A 21,866-nucleotide genomic window follows, 5' to 3' on the forward strand; every position below is an offset into this window, starting at 1 on the left:
GCCATCAATACTCTAAGCCTGGAAAGCAAAAAAACAAAAAAAAAAAAAAAAAAGAAAATAAAGAAAGAAAACACCCGATATTTCCAATATTTTCAAGCGAAACAAAAGGACAATAGACCGACAAGCTTACTGGGCCTTGGCAGGCAAGTAACCCTGCTTGTCGAGGTAGGCGATGATCTGGCCAACAGCCTCCTGGATAGGAGTGTTGTGGTTGTCGATGTACACCTCGGGCTTCTCGGGGGCCTCGTAGGGGGCACTGATACCAGTGAACTCCTTGATGACACCCTCACGGGCCTTCTTGTACAGACCCTTGGGGTCACGCTGCTCGGCCACCTCGACGGGGACATCGACGTGGACCTCGACGAAAGGCAAGCCGGTCTCTTCACCGGGGGTAGGGACCTCGTGCAGCTGGCGGGCAGTGGCACGGTCCGCCTTGTAGGGGGAGATGAAAGAAGTGATGGCGATGGAGGCGCTGTCGGCGAAGAGCTTGGCGACTTCGGCAATGCGACGGATGTTCTCGTTACGGTCCTTCTCGCTGAATCCGAGGTCCTTGTTGAGACCGAAGCGGACGTTGTCGCCGTCGAGACGGTAGGCGTGCACGCCGCGGTCGTGCAGGAGCTGGCGCTCCAGCTCAACGGCCAGAGTGGACTTGCCGGAGGCAGAGAGACCAGTCAGCCAGATGGTGAGGCCGCGCTGGTTGCGGAGCTGGCTGCGCTCGGCGCGGGTCACACCGCTGGCGTGGAAGGTGATGTTTCTGTGGTGGGATTTTTTGTTAGATTTGAGTTTTGATGAGGGGTGGGCATGGGCGGGTTGTTGGATACTTACGTGGCCATTTTGTTTATAGATGCGTGATCGAGATCAGAGAAGTTGAAGACGGATGAAGAGGAGGAGGAAGGGAAGGGAAGAGAAGAAGAAAAGGAGAAGAGAAAGAGAAGCAGGTGGGATGAAGCGAAACGGCGACGACGAGCAGCGGGGCGGAATTGGCGCTGATCGCGGGGTTAAGAAATTAAGGCAATACGGCCAGGAATATTCGGTATGACTACAAGTGGAAAGATTTACTTGTCATGGGTTGTGATGATGAAGCCAATTGATTTAGAGGTGTCATTTACACTACTAATGAGGGTTTATGTGAATATCTGTTTCGACTGTGAAGTTTCTTCTGGCTGAACCGGGATTCTTCATCCATGGACGTTTCGGCGAAGTCGGAGGATGGCGTGGCAGCGGGTCGGATCGACTTGGCTGGAGTTTATGAAGGGATATTGGGATGATCTTGATTATTAGTTATTGGTTTTATTATGGATTAGGGGTGTAGAGATATAGAATTGTAGACTTGATATGGATGGTTTATTGGTGCTATACCGTGGTGACACTGGTGTAGCCGACAAATATATACAATGTGGATGCAATGTGTATAGCTTCATTTTATATCCACTAATAGTCAAATGGTGCAATAATATTGATCAATACACCTTACTCATGTAGTAAATACGACCACTATAAATAATAAGCACTAGATGAGACATTGACTGCATCACGACACTCGTCGTCATCAACACCAAACATGGCATATTCACTCACACTCAGTCTCTGCGTCTGCCTAATAATGCTCAAGAAATCTCGTTCCTTCAACAAGGCGGCCTCTTGGCTCAATGGTAGAGTGTTGCTCTCCTACTTCTTTCAGTTTCCGAACAGAACTGGAGATCAAGCAATGGTTGCGGGTTCGAGTCCCGTGGGGGTCGACCTCTTTCTTTTTTCTTTTTCTTTTTTTTTTCTATCCTGTTTCTATCTCATCTCCACTGCAAGGGAGGGTTTGTTTTTATTTATTGTCATTCGTCTATCGTATCCTAGGAGTGTATCTATCTATGCTGCAAGGCTGATCACCTTCTTTGCTGCATCCTCAAAACTGTCAAAGGCATGCAGAGGAAGTCCACTCTCCGCAATCTATATACCATTAGCACGGGCTCAGTCTCCAAGACAACAAGACTTACCATCTTCTGTCCAAGTTCCTCGTTGGTTCCCCTCAGTCGAACCACCACCGGCACGCTCATGTGCAGATCCCGAAATGCGAGAATGATGCCCTCTGCAATCATATCGCACCGTGTCAACCCCCCAAAGATGTTGACGAAGATCGCCTTCACCCGTTTGTCGGAACCGATGATTCGGAAGGACGACTTGACCGTCTCCGAGGTGGCTTTGCCACCAGTATCCAAGAAGTTGGCGCAGTGGCCACCATGGATGGTGAGGGCATCTACTGTGTTCATCGCCAGACCGGCACCGTTGACTTGATTGATGTTAGTCTGGAATGATTCAGATATTTTGGACTGTCTTACCTAGTGTGCCGACACTGCCTTCACCATCAAGTCTATCCATGTTGGTTAGTATCAAATGGTTTAATGGGGTAATCATCGACATACTTGATATAGACAATGCCGTCCTTTTCTGCTTCAACCTCCTCTGGAACTTCCTCTTCCTTGTTTCTCAGTCGGTGCACATCCTCTTGACGCCCCGAGCTCCTAAATGCAGCATCATCAAAATTAAAGTGTGCACCATGCACCTCTAAAGCACCACCAACTGAGCTGGCCTTGACCACCAGCAGAAAAGCTTCTTTCTCCTTGAAAATCTGCCACAAAGCCTGTACCAGACCGGCTAAATGTGTTGTCTCGGGTATTTGAAGGTGCGATGCAACAGCCTCAAGCAGTGTACCGGCACTGCTCAAGTCGGTAGTGGCGTATTCGAATGGGAATTTGCGGGGTTGAGCTGCATCCGGGCCAGCTGCGATTACACAAGGAGACAATGCGTTCCTGTCAACGGTGATGGACAGGGAAAAGTCGGAATCAGAGTCAGCTGTTTCGCGGACGGGAATGGACTTTTCTTTGAGCATGTCAAGAGCCTGGGATTGCTTAATGTGAAGAGATCGGACTTGGTTCGACCCGAATGGTTTCTGACTACCGGATGAAACCCGTCTCATTGTGTGCAGGTTCCGTTTCTGGTTGACAGAGTTCGATGAAGACTGCAAAATTATGAGTACCTTTTCAGAGACTGTTTTTCAAATAACTTACCATCGCACCTCGGCTACCACCACGACTGTTCAAGAGAGTCCTCATGCCCCCACCAAACTTTTCAGGATGATTGACCATGACTGCTCCAGCACGCTCGAGAATGTCGTATTTGGCCTTTCCGTCTGGTTCACCTGGTGTTGTCCAAGCTCCAGCATGACCCATGACCCGACCAGGAGGGGCTTCCAAGCCACCAACAAGAGCCATAACGGGCCTGTCATCATTAACATCAGAGACCATTGTATCGATGACATGGACACATACTTAGGGTTTGCACATCGCCTGTTATAATCCCGAATCCACTCTGCAGCATCGATTTCTGCAGTGCCACCAATCTCACCAACAAGCATGATGCCCTCTGTGTCAGGGTCATTTTCGAAGATAGTCAATGCGTCCACAAAATTGGTCCCTGCAAGCACATCCCCTCCCATACTAATACAGAGACTCTGTCCGAGACCAGCTCGCGTTGTCGATGCCACAGTCTCATAACTCAGAGTCCCTGACTTGGCGACGATGCCTACATTACCCGGGGCGAAACAGGGCAGTGGCTGGAAACCTATCCGACACTTGCCAATTGCAGATATGATCCCGGGGCAATTGGCGCCGACTAATCTAGTTTTTGATTGTGTTTGAAGCATGGAATGGATCTGTAGACAGACGGCCTTAGCAATGCAATGCTCCCCTCTAACGAGTAGGAAAAGGAGCTCTAACCCGCAGGATATCATGAACTGGGACATGCTCAGCCACGGCAACAACAAGAGGAATCTCAGCTTCAATCGCTTCCTCAATTGCCTTTGCTGTTTGGTTTCCGGGTACGTAAATGGCAGATGCGTCTGGCTTTGCTTTTTCCTGGGCCTGCAAGTGTATCAGCATGAATCTACATGGTCAAGAATCCATTGAAGATATTCGCACCGCCCTCACTGAAGGGAATACAGGCAATCCCAAATGCTCGCCTTCTACCCCGGGCTTAACACCCCCGACAATCTTAGTTCCCCATGCTAGGGATTCTTTTACGTTGGCAGTGGCCTGATGGGAGTTAGCAATTGTTTTCAGCCTAGATTTAGTGTATACTGCATACCTGTCTACCCGTAAAACCCTGAAATAACACCCTCGTATGAGCCCCGATCTTAAGATTAGGAAGCGTATCCGCATAGCGAGCACGGCGCAAGGAAGTGGAAAAACGACCCGTCTGCGTCCACGAGGGAGGTAGAATTTGTGCCTTTGGTGCTCGTGCTGGTAAAGAATGCAGACTCATTGTTACCATATAATAAATAATATGTTTATATATTCCTTGGAAGAAGAGTGGTGACGCGGAATCTGGGGAATTGAAGGTGACTTGGCTCTGGGGTATTCCCCCGTCTACTAAATAGTTATCTGGACCTCGGGCGACGGCCTGTCTCGGAAGCTCTGGGAAGCCTATGTCCGAGAGGAAGTTAACTTTTGTGATTGGTTGTCTCGGAAATGCGTGCCAAGATGGCTACTCGGAAGGGTGGGATGGCGTGAACACGTGCTTTACGGATTAGTAAGGGGAGAGATATTGAGGTTTTAATTTAGAAATTTAGATAGAGATACCATGGGCATAGGATGGTGCCGGTTGTGTTACTGTTGCTTCTTGATCAGTATTATGTGGTCGTGTGACATCGTCATTGAACTACACTTTAACCCCGCTGCGATGGACAGACAGCAACAACAATCTCTCAGTAGACAGGAAATAGAGCCATAAGAATCAAACTAGAGAAATTTTAGATCCTATATCACAAGCAGATGACATGTCCTCGGATTATTCCATCTATTCTGTCCAACCAAACCAATCAAGACACCTGGATGGTTACGGGCGGGGTTGACTTTGGACGCTCCACGACTGACGCCATTAATTTCACCTTCCCTCCAACTCTCAAATCCAGGCCACCACCAGCCGTCTGTCTACAACAACCAAATAGAAATGGCAACAAAGAGACCAGCATCCAAGGGTCTGTCTGTCTTGTTCGATCTATCCTGCCTCTGCTCTTCGTGGGTATCTGGTTGAAACAAATAAGAACAACACCAGCTAACCCCGCCTTCAATGTCTACATCAGCAGCCTCGGAGCTCCAATCTTCCCTGCGTGAACTTTCAATCAGCGACAGCCAGCACTCCTCCATCAAGGATATCTCCCGCCCAACATCGGTGAAGAAACCAATGGCGCCCAAAAAGGCCCCCGTTGCGGACTCCTGGGAGGACGAGGCCGAGTCCGACAACGACGACGACAAGGGCGGCGCTACCTCCAGCTCCAATTTAGATGATGATACGCCGTCGCCGGCCATCAGTGCCTGTGCAGAAGGTCCTTTGGATCCTCCACCCACGCCGATTTCACCGCAGACCTCGCAGCCGTGGGTGTCGTCGGCTGGTGGTGCTGGGTATGGGAATCCGGGTCCCGCGGATCGTAGATCCCCCAACCCTGCTGCTGCTCGCAGGCCGGAGAAGCAGACTGCCGTTGCTGGGAGGATGATTGCCGGTGCTCTGGGCATTAGGGCTCCCAAGAGGACGGAAGAACAGCGAGCCTACGATCGGGCAACGAAAGAGCAGGAAATAAAGCGACGGAATCGGGAGCGGGAGGAGGCGGCAAAGGCGAAAGAGGATGAGGAGCGAGCTAAAGCCGCCGTTTGGGATATGTAATCTTTTTTTTCTTTTGAACTTTTCTTTGTCTATATGATTTTTGGCCAGTGGCTTGTGAGGGGGTATGTGGTATTCTTTGTTCTTTTTGGATGGGTGGCTGTCTCTTGTCTATTATCCTAGCCTCTTTCTGTAGGCTGTTTTGTATATGTGAGGGTGTAAGATGCTTTTGGTATGACATATTACTACTGTATATGGAAAATATATCGAGTGATGGTGTGAATGAGCCTTATGGCTGCCCCGATCTATGAGCAACGCTTAGACTTTATGATCCATGCGATTCGGGCGTTGAGATGCAGAATGAGGACATAAACTTGATTCGTAAAGCTCATGATGAAACCACTCTTCTCTCCTTTTCTTTTCTTCTTTAAACAAGATAAAAAAAATAAAACGATCTCATAAAAAAGGCCAAACGAGGCCAAACCCCGCAATCCAGACAGAGGTCTGGCAAATAACAACACCTTTGCGCCTTCTTGTGTGTGGTATGCGGAAGGTATCAGGACAGGAAGAGGAGCTGATTGAAGATGAATGATCAAGAGTCTACTCGTCGTCTAACCCCCAATCTGCTCTTGGTGAACTTCGAGGGTATCGCCATCGGCCATCTCGAGCTGTACCAACTTGTCAGTATCGTTGCGGACAAAAGCCCAGTTTCAAAGAGAAGCACATACTGTGTCTGGGGTGTCCTCTGGGCGCACTCGTGTACCATCGAAAAGGAAACGGACAGTCGACACCTGCTTTCCCTGGCGCTCGCAGAACGCATCCATAAGCTTCTTCAACTGAGTCGAACGCTTAATCTTGAAGAAAACTTCGTTATTGTTGTCTGTAACCTTGATATTGAGGTGCTCGACGGCCGCAGGGGCTTCAGCGGGAGGAGCATCGTTTTCGGTCATCGTGTTATTGGAAAAAGATGTAGACTGAAAGATTGATCTCTGCTGTTGGGTTGAAATATAAGCGTTAACTGTGCCCATCCATGAAGATGCCGCATCGACACCCTGGAGATGATGCAGCGAAGAGTACTTACAGTGAAATACTCACAAAAGCAACGGCTAATAGAGAGAACGAGAAGAAGGTCAGCGAGGCTGGATATAAGAAGAAGATAAGTTGACGCTGAAGACGATGAAAGGCGCGGACCCCACCGTCAGTGAAGAGCAGCGGAGAATCTTTTTTGCGGCGCAGGTCCAGCGATTATTATGCGATGAGCGATTGATTCCGGCTTCAGATGCCATATTGTGTTGCCCAAGTGAATCGATCCAGACCACTGATTTATCATTCTTACTGTTACTGTGTTGCTTGGAATCATTTGACCCGAGGCAGACCAATTGTCGAGTCTGCAATCTTGTAATCCCTATTTCTTTTCTCTCACGGTCTGATATTGATTTTGAGAAATTGCGTCATGGTAAGACTGCTATGAACCCGACAAGCTGGAGGCGATCACTAAAGCAATTGACTATATCCAGGGAGGCTTGAAAGAAGACATGGCTTTTGACCCTCCTTGCCATCCACGAGCAGTATGTTCTCCTATTGTTCAAGAAGCATTCGTGTATCATCGCTGACAGCCAACCAGTGTGCTATCCAAGGTACTTCACGCTGTCACCAGCGATAGGAATCACAGCTAATGCACGCAGCCTGCTTGACAAGAAACTCCTACCAGGAAGACAAATGCCAATCGCAGATCGACGCCTTATACGAATGCTGTAATGCCTTCTACCAGGAACGAGGGGACGACGGAAAAACCCCTAGCTGCCCCAAAGCCAATCTGCTTCGATTGAAGATGAGGCAACGAGCTCAAGGGAAGTGATTTCGCGTCGATACTGGGACGCATTGTACATAGAGAGATAGATTTGCCGTCTGTACGCAGTGTAGCTGGGATTTCCTACACTCAAATTGAGGTTGATAGGGGTGTAGCAATTCCTTTGCAGTCTGAGCCCTCATTTATAGAAGGACTAGGCTAGTTGAGGAAGTGCCAGATTGTTCTAAGACAATCGTGAGCACGCTGAGAGGCCTTATAGACCTGAACAAAGATTGATTATCCTTCGCTCCGAGACTCTAATGACTGCCTAAATGACATTTGTTGAAGAAAAAAGAAAAAGAAGAAGAAGAAATCGACGAGAAAGAGATTTTTCAATGCGTGCGTTGGCCTGGCGCTAGTCCTGTTTGGGCCTAGCCTGTCGGGCCGGCCTGGAAACGCGCCCCGTCCATAATAATAATGGCGGACAAAGGCAAAAGAGTCTCTCTCCAAAACCCTGCCCTGGGGAGCTTCACATCCCACCTTGTCTAAAGCGGTCGAACTGTCTGCGATGGCTCCATTAACTAGAGCTGCAGGCCCGACTGGCACTTTCGGGGGGTTTACTTCCATAAATGTGAGTCCCCTTGCCCTGTGTTGTCCATTGGTGGTTGCGCTAACACAAGGCTTTCTGGTAGCATGCCCGCCCGTCGAGTACAAACGAGCCTGAGGTTGTGATGATTGACGACGACGACGACGAGCCGGTCGACGAGGAAGAGGAATCTGGCGTGGAATACGATGATGAAATGGAGGATGAAGAGTCGGAGAACGAATCCGCAGATGCCAACGGGACTGAATCTGTCCTGGACCTGGGATCTGTTCGGGGTGATCGAGGTAAATATACATCGCTCATTTTTAACTGCCCCGTGAGAATGCTGACCAGGTGTTGCATTGGGCTTAGACATAGTCACTCCGGAACTCTTTACGTCGGCAGGTGCACAACAAGCATTGCATCCCCTTCGTCGCACTGCGGATCGGGTGACACGCCAAATCGAAGCTTTTGCGGAGAAACTCGACCGATTCAAGCAAAAAGGAAGTCGCGGCGATGATTTTGGGAACTTTCAGGCGGCCTACCAACTCGTTAAGAGCTACCAGACGTTTGCGCAAGATGCTATCCAGGACATCTCGAAACAGCATACTCTGAAGCGCGCAAAGATGGGCTGGAACGCCACTCGTGCCAATGGAATCCCGCAGCCCGACCCTAAGACAGAGGAGGAATTGCAACGGCTTCAATTGGAGGCCAACACTTGGCAGCTTCTACTCAACCTAATCAGCATCGACGATCCCGCTAGCCGAGCCAGTTCCAAACAGGCGCAAGAAACGGCCTTTCAGAAACTACACCGGTATTCGTCCGATCGGGAGATTTGGGAACAGTTTTTGGGTGCTGACCATTATGCTCTTGAATGCGTGGTCATTATGAAGTGGTTGGAGCACACCGCAAAGACCGGGATTCAAGATATTGATTCTTTGATCGCGGACCTGGAAAAGCAATCCGAAAGGGCAGCATCGGGGACATATGGCTGGATGTATACCAAGGAAACCATCAAGGGACAAAAGCGATTGCGAGCCTGGCCTCAACCCCTTGAACCTAACGACCCCGGAATTACACTCTCGCTCTTGAGCTCTGCGAAGTCGGAACCATTGATTACCCAATTGGACCCCGATGCTGTTACCAGACAAAAGCAGAGCCTCCAGCCGCAGGACAAATTCTACGAGCGCGCTACGTGGATGACTTGCTGGAAAATGCTGAGACAGGGAGAAAGTTGGACGAAGATTCGCGACTGGGCGGAGGAGCGACTGGAGAATTGGCGGGCTGTCAGTCTTTGTGGATCCAGTGTTGACATCAATTCAGGTGGAGATAAGACCCCCGTGGACGATGGAACCACACGCATGATGAACTCCCGATCTCAGGACTCGTGGAGAGCTGCCTGCTCAACTTTGGCGCGGACCAGCAACATCGAAGACTTTGAGCGCGCCGTCTATGGATTGCTCTGCGGTGAGACTGAGGCCGCATTCAAGGTCTGTTCGAGCTGGGACGACTACCTCTACGTTTATTTCAACGGTGTCATCCTCTCGCGTTACCAAGGATTCTGCAAGCAGTTACAGCGCAAGCTTAGCCATTCACCAACATCCTCTGTCGTTTTTACTCCGGAACCGGCTGGGTACAGTGATTTGAACAAGTTTCTGCAATACGCCAAGGGCAACGATCTGATTGGCAACGAGGCACGCAATCCTTATCGCACAATCCAAGCGGCCATCTTGGGCAAGTCGTATGACAGCTTTTTCTTTTCGCTAGCCAGGGCAGTTTCCCAGGTTGCTGCAAGCAAATCCGAGAACTCGAGCTTCGTGCCGGATCTGACGCCTGGATCGGTGGATGGCGCTCTGCTCATTGCCGCCCAGGATGAGGATTCTTTGAGAATCGCCACGCATCTCTATCTTATTGCGCGATCGATTGGTTATGTCCGATCCGATACGCAATTCTTCGAAACTGCTTCTGTGAATGTGATTGGATATATTGCCAATCTGGAGGAGGCAGGCATATACGATACAATCCCGATTTACGCATCTCTCCTACCACAGCACTTGACGCACTCTGTTCTCGGGCAGATCCTGATCGAGATTGTGGACCCTAGGGAGAGACGGCAGCAGGTTAGGCTGATGGATAAGCACGGGATTAATATCGAGGCTGTTCTTGAAGACCAGTGGCAATGGGTTTGTTCGAATGTTTCTGCCATCGATGACTCCAAGACCGTTAAACGGTATCCCAAGCTTGTTCAGCGCAAGGACGGATACCAGGAGCTGGTACCGGTCAGGGTGGATTACATTGGGACATTTGTTTCTGGTGAAGATGAGCGGATGATCCGTAGTCTGGAGTGGCTTCGACACGTTGATGGGCAATGGCCCAAGATCTGCGAGTATGGTGCTCTGTTGTATCGGAGATTCTACAGTATGCTGCCTTGGAAAGTTAATTGGTGATGAAGATGCTAACATATGACAGTCACTGGCAAACTTGCGGCAGCTCGAGAATTGAGTCGACGTATGAGGCTGTCGGATATTTCCCAGGAATCATTTGGGTTTGATATCGCCTTCCCAGTTGAAGAGGATGGCATTGAATCAGCTACACCGGAACCAGCCAGCCCAACCAAGTCGAGATTGCCGGGATCTGCACACAAGCGCAGCCGATCGAACGGGTTGCCATCAGACGCTCAGCAGGCCTTGTTGTACGAGCAGTCGCAGAATATGCGTGACTTGGAAGAACTGATCCTTGCGTTTGATGCGCTGGAGATGTTTGCCATTGTCTGGGAGAATCTTGAGAAGTATGTGTTTTGAATACTGTGCCGAAGCTTTTTACTGACTCGATTAGGAACAAACGTAGACGGGACTCTGGTGCGATTATGGAACTCCGACAGGGACTGCAGGAAGCCCTGGACGAGATTGCGTACCATGTTGATGCCATGCTGGACGAGTGGCTGATCCAAGCAAAGGATGGTAGGTTACGTGCTTGACGAGTGGCTCACACACATGCTGACAGGCAAACTACAGACGCCGAAAAGGCCGAATTGGAAGAGATTCGAAACACATATATCCCCGAAGTGTTCCTCGACTACCACAGCGCACTATACTACTCGGCGCATGTGCTGAGCGCCGAGCTTCTGGTGCAATGTATGAACCTGGCGATGCAGGTATCGGAAAACGAGCACCTGACGCGCAGCTTCATTGCATCCAAACGGATGGCAGAGATTGTGGATGCATTGGCGTTGTCTAGTAAAGCAATGGTCAACGCACGGTCGAAACCCGGCAAGAGGCTTTTGGGCGGCGAGTCGTTGGGCATTTGGAATGTCGAGGTGGAGGAAGAGGAAGAGAGCGAGATGGTTGGAGAGGCGAAATGATGTACTATGGAGGATAGAATAAGGAATGGATGTATATTAGGGTAGGTAATGGGAGGAATGATTGATTTACCGCCATATTCCTTACTAGTTAGTACCTTGAGCTATTCATGAGGTTTCCAACTTCTCGCAGGCCCTACATCCGTATAGTATGTACGAAGTACTTGATTGACATTGTCTACATCCATAGTCATTCTTCATTTCTATATCTACTTTCTACTTGGATAATCTAGCTACTGCAACTCCGCCTCAATAATCCCCTGCGCATCGCCACCAGGCGCCCAGAACTTTTTTATGACAAACCCACACCTCGCCAGCAGTTTCTCCCACGTAGACCGAGTCCGCTCGATACCAGAACAGTAGAACATGACCGCCATATCGTACAAGACGGGCAGAACGCGGCAGTCCGTCTCGGGGAGGATGAATTCTTCAATTAGCAGCTTTGAGTAGCCTCTTTCCATGGCGGAGGCGATGTGAGTGAGGATGGTGGTGCAGCTGGTGTCGGACCAGTCGTGGAGGGAACTTCGCATGTAGTAGATGCGGGCGCCTGCTACGTTAACTGCCTGTTATAAATGAATATAGAGGGAAGGGGTGGTGGGTACCCTTTATCGGCTGAGGCGTGAAATAATCATGCTTCACACGCTCAATCCTCCCATCTAGATCCTGGATATCGTCAATCACAGACGGGAGATCCTCGAGTATGAATCTCCCCTGCACATCGGGGAACCGTTTCACAAAGTACGCAATATCAGTGCCTATCCCACCAGCTATATCGACCAGAAGAGGTCTGGATGCATCATTGACAGCCCCGTCGAGAACCTCCTGCTGAACGGGGAACCAATCCACCCAGTGAGGACGGTCACCGCGAGCCCCCTTCATGTAGACGTTGAAGCGAGCCAATGCTTCTGGGTTCTGGGCGAACCAGTCCCAGGTGTTGAGGGTTGTGTTGAAGGCGTGTTGGATGGGGCCGTGATTAGGATCGAGGGGGTTTTGGTAGTTGGTTTTGGCGAAGAAGGTGGGCGAGTGCAGGACTGTGGGCATGTATTCGGAGAAGCTGGATTGTTAGATGGGCATTCTAGACATTGTGGAGGGAGAGAGGGGATGTACAGGATATCGACAGAGTTGATTGATACCTCGCGAGTCATTTCATGAGAGAGACTGCTGGGACTGTAAAGACCAGGACCGAGTTCATTGGCGAAGCCAATGGCCACGAGGGCCCGCATGATGCGTTCTTCCAGTAAGTACTCTGTATCATGAAGATAGAAACGAAAAGAAGAACCAACCAACAAAACCAGGATCAGCCTTTTTAGGAGCAGCAAGTTGCTCAATGGTCGAGCCATTGTCTGAGCCAGCCAAAGTGGTGAAGACATCCAGATCCCGACCAACCTTGACTGCCATGTAGAATGAGGGCTGTTGGTATCACTTCATCAGTTGGTGTGATGTATACTAAATAAAGTGTTGGTATCATACCGATAGAGACAGTTTGAGGATAGCATCAGCCGGCTTATCCAGGGCCCGGCTCAGCCTGAGAGTTGTTTCAAGAGCATCAACTCTGGCGGATTCATCGTTGGAGTTTACAAAAGCGTCGAATTTGGCGTCTACTTCTTTCTTGAGAGAGAGGAGTTGGGTTTGGGACATGATGTTGTATAATATGTAGTTATATGTATATATGAAGTGATATGGCTGTATGTACAACGTGAATAATATTGCTAGATGAAGATATAAATCCGATCCAGATGACTTCCCCGCATCTGACGTGTTCTTGTGGGTATAGTATATCCCAAAAATGAAGCTATTTACTAGAGGTGTTTAGGATGTGATGTTTGTGCATCTTGCATGTTCATCACTTTTAGTTTGATTCGGTCATACCAAAGTAGGTAGTAGTAGTCTTGCATAGAACTGTAGGAGTTCTAACCAAGCCTGCCAAGCTCAAACTATTTGAGATTGAGATGTTGCATGTGTAACACTGCCACATGTTGGAGAGATTCTATATGCATGTTTCAGGGAGATTATTATGAATGCACAAGTCGTGGATAAGCCACATGCGGTAATGCGTATGTAATCACCGCAAAAAAGCTTGAAGAACCCACTCAGTGGGGCAGTGGGTCTTGCACCGCCCGTTTGCCAAGGCCAGTTGACAGAGCTAGTGTCCGATCATTATTGGGTCGAGATTGCGGTGTATACAGCTAGTCGAGACTATTAGCAGTAGTTGATTCATAGAATAGTAGAATCAAGAATGGTGCAAGATAAAGGCAGATACGGAGTAGAACTTGGAGTACCATAGGCATAGAAAGAAGATAAGATGGTGCTGATAAAGTTCCGTGGATCCACCACTACCTCGCACTAGTGCTGCAGTCGGTAATCCATCCTCTCAGCGGGTGGCGGGTGGACCCCTTTTTGCTGAGTCGATGATGTGGGATATTAACTCAATAATCAAGGTATCATCAGAGTCACCTCAGTCAAGGTAAGCGACAATTAATGTTCTCATGATCGGCAGTGGCAGTGTTGTGTGATGCTGGTTACTACTATGTACAGTAGTAGTATGGATAGTTGTCTGATAGATGCAGATTGCCTCACTTTTAGTCTCGGGCAGCTTCAGAACAGGTCAGATATCAGGATCCAGATGGGGATGCAAGAGGGATTTATTCAAATAAGCACAGGATGAAAGGATGGGAAAAAAAGAAAGAAAAGGAAAACGGAGACGTAAACTACATACAAAGATGGAGTCTGACTGGCCATCAATTGAGGCAGTGCAAGCGCCAAGTAGCCAGTTAGGTTACGCCTTCGTCTTAAGGGGAAAGCACTCGACCGAGTGTTCCCCTGGTTTCGGCCTGACTTGTCTGTCCTGGAATGTGTGTCTTTTGGAAATATCTGCATCCATTGGGTTCATGTATATGTCTATCGTGTTCATCTTATATACGAGTACATCATAGCTATAGGCATCTGAGAAGAGAGTGTAATACCAATACGAGTCTCGACCAGAGTGGGTCCTCGGTGGGGTTTCCCGGCCAAAAGGTAAGGTACAACCAAGGACCTCCTGCTTTCGTCGCCGGTTTCCAAGCTCGCTGATTGGCGGAGTACCGCTTCGTGCAGGGATCCCGTCACAGTGTGTTTGATTGCTGTTTGAGAATGAGCTCTATTTTACCGTACCATACCGTATTATACATCCTGCATTTCCTTCATCCAGATCTTCTCCCATCACCACTGGACGCTTCATTTCTCCCCCCCCAATTTCTAATACCACCGAACTAATCGTCCCATCGACCGTCACAGCCGTTGAAAGAACGAATCCAGAACTTGATCGCGCGGGGATTGGGTCAATTCTTTCTCCCGCTTCTCTCCACCATCCATGGTTGGTTCTGTCGTGCTGAAGTATCATCGCAGTCTGCCTTGAACGAGACGTGTCGCTGGCGCTGCACGCTGGGGTGGCGTAATTTCGTTCCCTCTCTTTCTCCTCTTTTCTCTTTTCTCTCTCTCACACCTTCTCTTATCCTTTCTCTCTATATTATTCCTTCTTTTCAATCCGCCAATCCATGTGGATATCCGGATCTTCCTCTTTGTGTTTGTCTCAGGTTTTGGTGGGACGAGCTGCAAAATAGATCATATATCACTTTCAATCTAACTGCATGGCGCTCTCCATGGCTTGTTGACTCGATCAAGACCTCCTCTAACCTAACCTCCCCGCCATTTTTCATACTGTCCACTTATGACAGGTCTTCGCTTCGGCCGCCGTGATTCGTTCAATCTGCTCTTCTGGGGCTGTATTCCTGTTGATATCAGTATCCCTTCTGGGTCTCATCTCCTCTTTCCTTGACGATCTAACCCCAGGACGGGTTCTCTCCCTTGACCGATCATGTCGGATTCCAGGGACGATGGGGAGGATTCCAAGCAATCGACTCCCCTGCGGCGCGAACGAGCACCGACCATCACCATCGATACTTCGGCGGTGACCCCGGATCAAAATCAACCGCCGGTGCAGGTTCTGCCCGCTCCCTCTCAACCGTCGCTGCAGGTCTCCACGGAAAATGCAGACGCTACAGATACAAGCGCCCTTCTCAACAACGGTGGTGCCTCGCCTACCGACCTGCGCTCAACGGGTTCCATCCGTTCGTTTGCTTCGTCCGAAGGCCGTGACTACGAAAGTAGGCCGACTTCCCCTCACAACGTCTCATCACCGACTTCCAAAATGGCCGAATCCAACTCCCACTCCAATTACTTGGCTGTCCCCGGCACCAGGTCTCGCGGGAACTCGATCGAGTCGGAGGATACCAACCAGACCTCGAGCTCATATGGAGGCGACACTTTTACATCCCAGGCCTCGCATTCCGATCTCACCAAGACTACCCTTGTCAGTGACGAAGATGCCCTCAAGCCGGATCCAGGCCGGGAACCCGAATTCGAGGTGGAGGATAACGTCTTCGCCTTCTCGCCTGGCCAGCTGAATAAACTACTCAACCCCAAGAACCTCGGTGCTTTGCATGCTCTGGGTGGCATACGTGGGTTGGAAAAGGGACTTCGAACTAACATTACAAGCGGCTTGAGTGTGGACGAGTCTAGCCTGGATGGTGCTGTGAGCTTTGCAGAGGCCACTTCAAGTTCTGCGGGCTCCCCCAATTCTCTACCAAAGTCTGTCTCCCAGCAGCCCCCGCAGCGACCAGTCCGATCGAGCACGACCAAATTATCCAACGATTCGTTTTCTGACCGGAAACGTGTCTACGGGATCAACAAGCTGCCCGAGAAGAAGGCCAAAGGTATCCTCGAACTAGCATGGATAGCATACAATGACAAGGTTCTGATTCTGCTTACTATCGCTGCGATCATTTCCCTCGCCCTTGGAATCTACCAATCTGTCACGGCAACAGGTAACGAAGCGCGAGTGCAGTGGGTTGAGGGCGTTGCCATCATTGTAGCTATCCTTATCGTTGTGATCGTGGGTGCTGCCAACGATTGGCAGAAGGAACGCCAGTTTGTGAAATTGAACAAAAAAAAGGATGATCGATACGTAAAAGTGACACGGTCAGGGAAGACGGCAGAAATCTCGATTTTCGATGTGATGGTCGGAGAAGTCATGCACCTGGAGCCCGGAGACTTGATTCCTGTTGATGGAGTCTTCATCGACGGTCACAATGTGAAGTGCGATGAATCATCGGCAACAGGAGAGTCAGACTTGATGCGTAAAACCGCTGCAGAGGAGGTTTACCAGGCCATCGAACACCATGAAAAACTCGCCAAAATGGATCCATTTATCGTCTCTGGCGGTAAGGTATCCGAGGGTGTGGGAACGTTTTTGGTTACCTCTGTTGGTGTCAACTCGACTTATGGAAAAACGATGATGTCTCTCCAGGATGAAGGCCAGACCACACCCCTTCAGTCCAAGTTGAACGTCCTGGCTGAATATATCGCCAAGCTTGGTCTCGCTTCCGGTTTACTGCTGTTTGTTGTGTTGTTTATCAAGTTTCTTGCTCAGCTGCACACTATCGATGGCGCAGAAAGAAAAGGACAAGAATTCTTGCAGATATTCATCGTTGCAGTCACAATCATTGTTGTTGCCGTTCCTGAGGGTCTGCCTTTGGCCGTCACCCTGGCGCTCGCATTTGCTACAACACGGATGCTAAAGGATAATAACCTGGTGCGATTGCTGCGGGCTTGTGAAACGATGGGCAATGCGACGACGATTTGCTCTGACAAGACAGGTACGCTTACGGAGAATAAGATGACCGCCGTTGCTGCCACTCTGGGAATGACGGCAAAATTTGGACACAAGTCACGCGAGACTTCCGACAACCATGCCGGCAGCGAAGCCCCCAACGATATATCACCCTCCGAGTTTGCAGCAAATCTGGTTCCCCAAGCCAAAGAACTTCTGCTCCAGTCTATTGTGCACAATTCAACTGCGTTCGAAGGGGAGCAGGATGGTGCGGTCTCATTCATTGGATCTAAAACGGAAACCGCCTTGTTAAGCCTGGCTAGGACCTATCTCGGGATGGGATCGCTGGGTGAGGCCAGGGCTAACGTGACAGTTGCTCAGATGGTCCCCTTTGACTCAGCTCGCAAGTGTATGGCAGTGGTCATCAAGCTGGACAACGGAAAATATCGAATGTTGGTCAAGGGCGCGGCAGAGATTTTGACCGCTAAATGCACACGGATTCTTCGTGATCCTACAAAGGACATGGTCGAGTCACCTCTTTCCGAACAAGATCGAACGGCCTTGGACAATACTATGACCACATATGCCTCCCGATCGCTGCGATGTATCGGCCTGATTTACCGTGATTTCGAGCAATGGCCACCTCGCGGAGCACCTACTCAAGAGGAAGACCGTAGACTCGCAGCCTTTGATGCCGTTTTCAAGGACATGACTGTTCTTGGAATTTTTGGGATCCAGGACCCTTTGCGACCTGGAGTGGCGGAAGCTGTGCACAAATGTCAGCAGGCAGGTGTTTTCGTGCGAATGGTCACTGGTGATAACATCATGACCGCTAAAGCTATTGCAGAGGAATGCGGAGTCTTCACTCCAGGAGGTATTGCCATCGAAGGACCTAAGTTCCGCCAGTTGAGCAGTCGCCAGATGACCCAGATTATCCCACGACTACAGGTCCTTGCGCGGTCCAGCCCCGATGACAAGAAGATTCTTGTAACTCAACTGAAGAAGCTCGGCGAAACAGTGGCTGTTACAGGTGATGGTACCAATGATGCTCAAGCCCTCAAGACGGCCGATGTTGGATTTTCCATGGGTGTCGCTGGTACGGAAGTGGCCAAGGAGGCGTCGGATATCATTTTGATGGATGACAACTTTGCTTCGATTGTCAAGGCTATGGCTTGGGGTAGAACTGTGAATGACGCGGTCAAGAAGTTCCTGCAGTTCCAAATCACGGTCAATATTACTGCGGTCATCCTTACTTTCGTCTCCGCAGTTGCCAGTGGTGATGAGGAATCGGTCCTTACAGCTGTGCAGCTTTTGTGGGTCAACCTCATCATGGATACTTTCGCAGCTCTTGCATTAGGTATGTTTTACGCTCGCAGATGTATGCTGCAAGCTTTGCTAACTCTTTGAAAGCTACGGATCCCCCGGCACCTTACGTTCTCAACCGAAGACCTGAACCGAAATCAGCACCGCTCATCAGTCTGACGATGTGGAAGATGATTATCGGCCAGAGTATCTACCAGTTGGTTGTTACTCTTGTCTTGAATTTTGCTGGTATATCCATCTTTGGTCACGGATACGATGCTCAAATGGAGACAGTGGTGTTCAACACCTTTGTCTGGATGCAAATATTCAACCAGTGGAATTCCCGTCGTCTTGACAACAAATTTAACATTTTCGAAGGTCTTTTCCGCAACAGATGGTTCATTGGTATCCAGTTCATCATCGTTGGTGGGCAGATCCTGATCATCTTTGTTGGTGGACAAGCGTTTTCAGTCAAAGCCCTCAATGGGCCTCAGTGGGGTGTTTCCCTGGTCCTTGGTGCCATTTCGATCCCAGTGGCCGTGATCATCCGGTTGATCCCCGATGAATTCATCGAAAGAATGATTCCCACTTTCTGGAAGCGCGAGAAGGGCCCTGAACTCATCATCTCCGATGAAGATAGGCGCTTCCAGTGGAACCCTGCGCTGGAAGAAATTAGGGATCAGCTGACTTTCATGAAGACCGTCCGTGGTGGTCGATTGAGGCATCTCAAGCATAAGTTACAACACCCCGAGGAGCTGCTTCCGAGATCACGCAGCGGATCTCGGTCCAGAGAAAACTCGATTCCTGGAACACCTGTGCCGGAGAATGGCAACATTTCCCAGCCCCCAACACCCGATTCACGGTCCAGACAACGCACGCGGTCTCGTTCCAACTCCTCTGCATTCGGCCCGGCAGCAGCCATGGCTGGTGTTGTTGCCGGTAGTATTGCTGGGTGGTCGCCTATCGAGAGACCCCAGGATGCAGACGCGGTCAAGTTCCAATCCAGTACCCCCCATGGTGGACTGGATAAGCAGCAGGGTATTGAGATCCATCCAGGAACCGCAGCTGACGAGCAGCTCGTCGGTGATTACCTCTCAAGCTCAAAATCTCCTCCGAGTCAGAATCCGGATCTGATCCCCTTCTTTGAGCACGCGCCTCCTGCGCGGGCATCATCCCACCGCAGCCGGAGATCCACGTCGAGACGATCTCGATCTAGTCAGAGTCAGAGCAGGTCATAGCGCTGATTCCGACCCTTTTTATCCTTCATACCCTCCTTATCTACCTTTCGGTCATACGTTTGGTCTACGGACCAAGAACAACGATTGTTCCTTACGGATTGTTTGTTACCAGCGAGTTTCTTGCCAATAATTGTGCTATTCGATGTCTGATATTGTTTCTTCTTGATTGGTTACTACCTCTTTTTTAAGCTGATATGCTCTTGTCTGTCTATCCTTTGTTCTTATTTATTTGACCTGTGCAGGCTGTCTGATATCCCTCTGTTTCTCTATTGTTACTATCCGTCTTCTGTTCTCTATTAATATTTCTGGTACGGGGCGTACGCGGATGAAATACCCGGGACTCGGTCTGGTTTTCATAGACACACTCCTTTGCATTGGGGGATTGGACTTTGGCGCAAAAAGTGAGGGTGGACTTTTTTTCTTCTTCGTTCTTCCTTGCCCCTACCGAGTCATTATTATTGACATGCCACCCTCTGTTGTTACTATATGCAAAAGCTGGACATACTGAATGCATATTCATTCTTGTTCTGTTGTGATTTTTATGTCTGTTTATGTTTCTTCGACTAGACCTCTACTTCTGTTCATTCAAAAGTGACCGGCCTTTTTTTTTTTTTTTTTCTCTTGTTATGTTCTTGTTTCTTTTTTTGGGTTGTCTTTTTTTTTCAAGCTCTTCAAAAGCACATCTTGTAATTTTTACTTGTATCAATATTTAATGGGGGGAAGGGGGTGATATCCAATCAATTCCATGTTTCTCATGAACAATCAAGTGAAACTTTCAAACTCAACCCAGTTCAACTCGTAGACTCCATAGAATAACTGCCACTTGGACATTCGAAAGTCTCCTTGAAAGGTTTAACAGACTAACTGACTGACTGAAGGAGGTTGGGGAAAGCCTGACAGGCCCAAGAATGCTGGTGGCTCGATCTCCCTTTCTGAAACACGATCAGAAGTCTCATTCCTTCCCTTTTTGTTAATAGAATCCACTGACTGACGATAAGTTGACATCAGGTATTCCCTTGAAGAAACAAAAGAGGGAAATGAATGAGGGGGTTAAAAAAGATCGCGTGAGATATGTTATCACCGTTCTCCTTCTTCCCACTCCGGTCTTTTTTGCCCTGCTCGATTACCTGATCTCTCACATGTATGGTGACATGGGACCGGCCTTTGAGACCTGGAATTTCACAGGACCTAGTGCCTAATAGGTAATAGTACGTATGATCTTCTTTTCCTTTTTTTTCCCCCGTGGCGCTCCTTGCATTGCTGGCGCATACCAAGCAAAGTATTCGCTGGAGCTTAACACCGTTGGTAATCAGCATGTGGTATGTGTGGTTGTGGGTGGGTGTATGTGTCGATTGCGCCGGGACACAACGTATGGCGATATCGTGCTCCTGTAACCTGTTGTGCATAAAGGTTTTTTAATTCCAAAGAAAAGGAACAAGAAAAATAAAATAGTTTAATGAAAAAAAGGTGAGTGGGTCGGGGGTTGGTGAAGGTCCGTGGGGTGTGGATGGAAGATTCCTAGACCCTTGTTTCTTTGGGAAGAAATATAGATCCCGACGTAGCGTGCAGATGGTAGGCTACTACATACAGGCCACAGCGCCTCATTCTATGTGTCATTGAGCTCGGGGATGCGCAGCAGGAGGTGCATCCACCCACCCTTCTTTCCCGGGGGCCCGTGATGCTGTGGAATGCCTGATATCTGTAGTGCAGGTGTTACACCGGAAGGATAGGGTGATGTCAATCCAGTATCACCGAGTAACGAATCTGGCCTCGGCCTGGAATCCTTTTCCCACCTCCTCTTATACATATAGGAATAGGCCGACTCACCCTTTATTGGTGCCTGTTGTCGTGCTGATATGTCTGTGCTTGGGGTATAATACTGATTTCTGGCCGCCTGTTATACATTGAGTTTTGTCTGAACAAAGACAACGGGAGAAAGACGTTAGAAGAACTCGGGGCTTTTTCCTCTTCCATATATTGTCCAACATTTTTGAACTGCCTGCTTTATACAGTCCAGCATGGACCCGGAAGTTGAAAAGAACCACAAATCGCCTACCTTTCGGAGCATTGCACAGGAAGATGTGGAAAACCATGGATCGAAAGAAACAAGAGAAGTTCATCAGTCAAGATACCAGCGATGGGCAGCCAAGCTCAATGTTGAGACTCGTGGCATCGAGCCGATTCCGGTTGAAGAGCGTGAAGACGCCAAAGCATCAACCTCATTCCATATGCTCCTGATGTGGTTCAGTATGGGCCTGGCAATAAACAACATCATTGTTGGATCGATTGGAACAATTGGATTA

At 49.2% G+C, this 21,866-nt stretch overlaps 10 protein-coding genes and 1 non-coding gene across 11 annotated transcripts in view; 6 read left to right on the forward strand and 5 right to left on the reverse strand.

Moving 5' to 3' along the window:
* The window catches only part of ASPWEDRAFT_347579 (adenylyl-sulfate kinase), a 1,525-nt gene extending 338 nt beyond the window's left edge, over positions 1-1,187 (reverse strand). The window contains exons 1-2 of the mRNA XM_040834083.1: positions 826-1,187; positions 36-754 (exon numbers count right to left, since the gene is read on the reverse strand). Coding sequence (XP_040692620.1) covers positions 127-754; positions 826-833 — 636 coding nt within the window. The 5' untranslated portion in view covers positions 834-1,187 and the 3' untranslated portion in view covers positions 36-126. The remainder of the gene's footprint in view (positions 1-35; positions 755-825) is intronic.
* A 448-nt stretch (positions 1,188-1,635) lies between these two features.
* ASPWEDRAFT_t46 lies at positions 1,636-1,739 on the forward strand. Its single transcript has one exon. It is a non-coding gene; the product is annotated as a tRNA-Arg (tRNA).
* Positions 1,740-1,741: 2 nt separating this feature from the next.
* On the reverse strand, positions 1,742-4,374 carry ASPWEDRAFT_149609 (putative succinyl-CoA synthetase subunit alpha). The gene is made up of 9 exons (XM_040829575.1): positions 4,135-4,374; positions 3,969-4,082; positions 3,768-3,911; positions 3,321-3,703; positions 3,060-3,270; positions 2,415-3,010; positions 2,331-2,362; positions 1,989-2,281; positions 1,742-1,941 (listed from the first exon to the last, which is right to left on the reverse strand). The coding sequence occupies exons 1-9, from the start codon at positions 4,318-4,320 to the stop codon at positions 1,861-1,863; spliced, it is 2,040 nt and encodes a 679-aa protein (XP_040692621.1). The 5' UTR covers positions 4,321-4,374; the 3' UTR covers positions 1,742-1,860.
* Positions 4,375-4,972: 598 nt separating this feature from the next.
* On the forward strand, positions 4,973-5,709 carry ASPWEDRAFT_65862 (uncharacterized protein; the record flags this gene model as incomplete). Its single annotated transcript, XM_040838822.1, has 2 exons — positions 4,973-5,066; positions 5,135-5,709. The coding sequence occupies exon 2, from the start codon at positions 5,233-5,235 to the stop codon at positions 5,707-5,709; it is 477 nt and encodes a 158-aa protein (XP_040692622.1). The 5' UTR covers positions 4,973-5,066; positions 5,135-5,232.
* A 548-nt stretch (positions 5,710-6,257) lies between these two features.
* ASPWEDRAFT_93228 (SUMO family protein SMT3) lies at positions 6,258-6,566 on the reverse strand (the record flags this gene model as incomplete). Its single annotated transcript, XM_040839595.1, has 2 exons — positions 6,258-6,314; positions 6,375-6,566. Coding segments are annotated over 2 exons (249 nt in total), but the record flags the coding sequence as incomplete, so codon positions are not given.
* A 307-nt stretch (positions 6,567-6,873) lies between these two features.
* ASPWEDRAFT_36651 (uncharacterized protein) lies at positions 6,874-7,816 on the forward strand. The gene is made up of 4 exons (XM_040834509.1): positions 6,874-7,102; positions 7,164-7,214; positions 7,271-7,283; positions 7,332-7,816. Exons 1-4 carry the CDS (start codon positions 7,100-7,102, stop codon positions 7,502-7,504), a joined length of 240 nt encoding a protein of 79 aa, XP_040692624.1. The 5' UTR covers positions 6,874-7,099; the 3' UTR covers positions 7,505-7,816.
* Positions 7,817-7,935: 119 nt separating this feature from the next.
* On the forward strand, positions 7,936-11,624 carry ASPWEDRAFT_127855 (nucleoporin Nup84/Nup107 family protein). The gene is made up of 6 exons (XM_040829233.1): positions 7,936-8,066; positions 8,128-8,323; positions 8,391-10,436; positions 10,488-10,806; positions 10,854-10,978; positions 11,033-11,624. The coding sequence occupies exons 1-6, from the start codon at positions 8,004-8,006 to the stop codon at positions 11,377-11,379; spliced, it is 3,096 nt and encodes a 1,031-aa protein (XP_040692625.1). The 5' UTR covers positions 7,936-8,003; the 3' UTR covers positions 11,380-11,624.
* Positions 11,610-13,014, reverse strand: ASPWEDRAFT_180413 (uncharacterized protein; the record flags this gene model as incomplete). Its single annotated transcript, XM_040831843.1, has 5 exons — positions 11,610-11,923; positions 11,979-12,430; positions 12,484-12,607; positions 12,660-12,786; positions 12,847-13,014. 5 exons carry the CDS (start codon positions 13,012-13,014, stop codon positions 11,610-11,612), a joined length of 1,185 nt encoding a protein of 394 aa, XP_040692626.1.
* A 2,215-nt stretch (positions 13,015-15,229) lies between these two features.
* Positions 15,230-19,563, forward strand: pmcA (putative P-type calcium ATPase; the record flags this gene model as incomplete). Its single annotated transcript, XM_040827688.1, has 2 exons — positions 15,230-18,380; positions 18,434-19,563. The coding sequence occupies 2 exons, from the start codon at positions 15,230-15,232 to the stop codon at positions 19,561-19,563; spliced, it is 4,281 nt and encodes a 1,426-aa protein (XP_040692627.1).
* Positions 19,564-20,194: 631 nt separating this feature from the next.
* ASPWEDRAFT_36653 (uncharacterized protein) lies at positions 20,195-20,790 on the forward strand. The gene has a single exon (XM_040834510.1). The coding sequence runs from the start codon at positions 20,601-20,603 to the stop codon at positions 20,760-20,762; it is 162 nt and encodes a 53-aa protein (XP_040692628.1). The 5' UTR covers positions 20,195-20,600; the 3' UTR covers positions 20,763-20,790.
* Positions 20,791-21,019: 229 nt separating this feature from the next.
* Positions 21,020-21,775, reverse strand: ASPWEDRAFT_347920 (uncharacterized protein). Its single transcript, XM_040834089.1, has 2 exons — positions 21,391-21,775; positions 21,020-21,262 (listed from the first exon to the last, which is right to left on the reverse strand). Exons 1-2 carry the CDS (start codon positions 21,681-21,683, stop codon positions 21,082-21,084), a joined length of 474 nt encoding a protein of 157 aa, XP_040692629.1. The 5' UTR covers positions 21,684-21,775; the 3' UTR covers positions 21,020-21,081.
* Positions 21,776-21,866: the final 91 nt, after the last annotated feature.

Source organism: Aspergillus wentii (assembly GCF_001890725.1).
Source record: "Aspergillus wentii DTO 134E9 unplaced genomic scaffold ASPWEscaffold_2, whole genome shotgun sequence".
In the NCBI taxonomy this organism is placed as follows: domain Eukaryota; kingdom Fungi; phylum Ascomycota; class Eurotiomycetes; order Eurotiales; family Aspergillaceae; genus Aspergillus; species Aspergillus wentii.

Excerpts from the sequence above, each read along its gene's own strand:
- ASPWEDRAFT_149609 (XM_040829575.1), bottom strand. The coding sequence starts at position 4,320 with ATGGTAACAATGAGTCTGCATTCTTTACCAGCACGAGCACCAAAGGCA. Across the intron at positions 3,011-3,059 it reads GTGGTAGCCGAGGTGCGATG|TCTTCATCGAACTCTGTCAA; the intron begins GTAAGTTATTTG and ends ATAATTTTGCAG. Across the intron at positions 1,942-1,988 it reads AGGAACTTGGACAGAAGATG|ATTGCGGAGAGTGGACTTCC; the intron begins GTAAGTCTTGTT and ends AATGGTATATAG.
- ASPWEDRAFT_127855 (XM_040829233.1), top strand. The coding sequence starts at position 8,004 with ATGGCTCCATTAACTAGAGCTGCAGGCCCGACTGGCACTTTCGGGGGG. Across the intron at positions 8,067-8,127 it reads GGGGGTTTACTTCCATAAAT|CATGCCCGCCCGTCGAGTAC; the intron begins GTGAGTCCCCTT and ends GCTTTCTGGTAG. Across the intron at positions 10,437-10,487 it reads GTTGTATCGGAGATTCTACA|TCACTGGCAAACTTGCGGCA; the intron begins GTATGCTGCCTT and ends AACATATGACAG.
- ASPWEDRAFT_36653 (XM_040834510.1), top strand. The coding sequence starts at position 20,601 with ATGAATGAGGGGGTTAAAAAAGATCGCGTGAGATATGTTATCACCGTT.
- ASPWEDRAFT_347920 (XM_040834089.1), bottom strand. The coding sequence starts at position 21,683 with ATGAACTTCTCTTGTTTCTTTCGATCCATGGTTTTCCACATCTTCCTG. Across the intron at positions 21,263-21,390 it reads ACAACAGGCACCAATAAAGG|ATATCAGGCATTCCACAGCA; the intron begins GTGAGTCGGCCT and ends CCTGCACTACAG.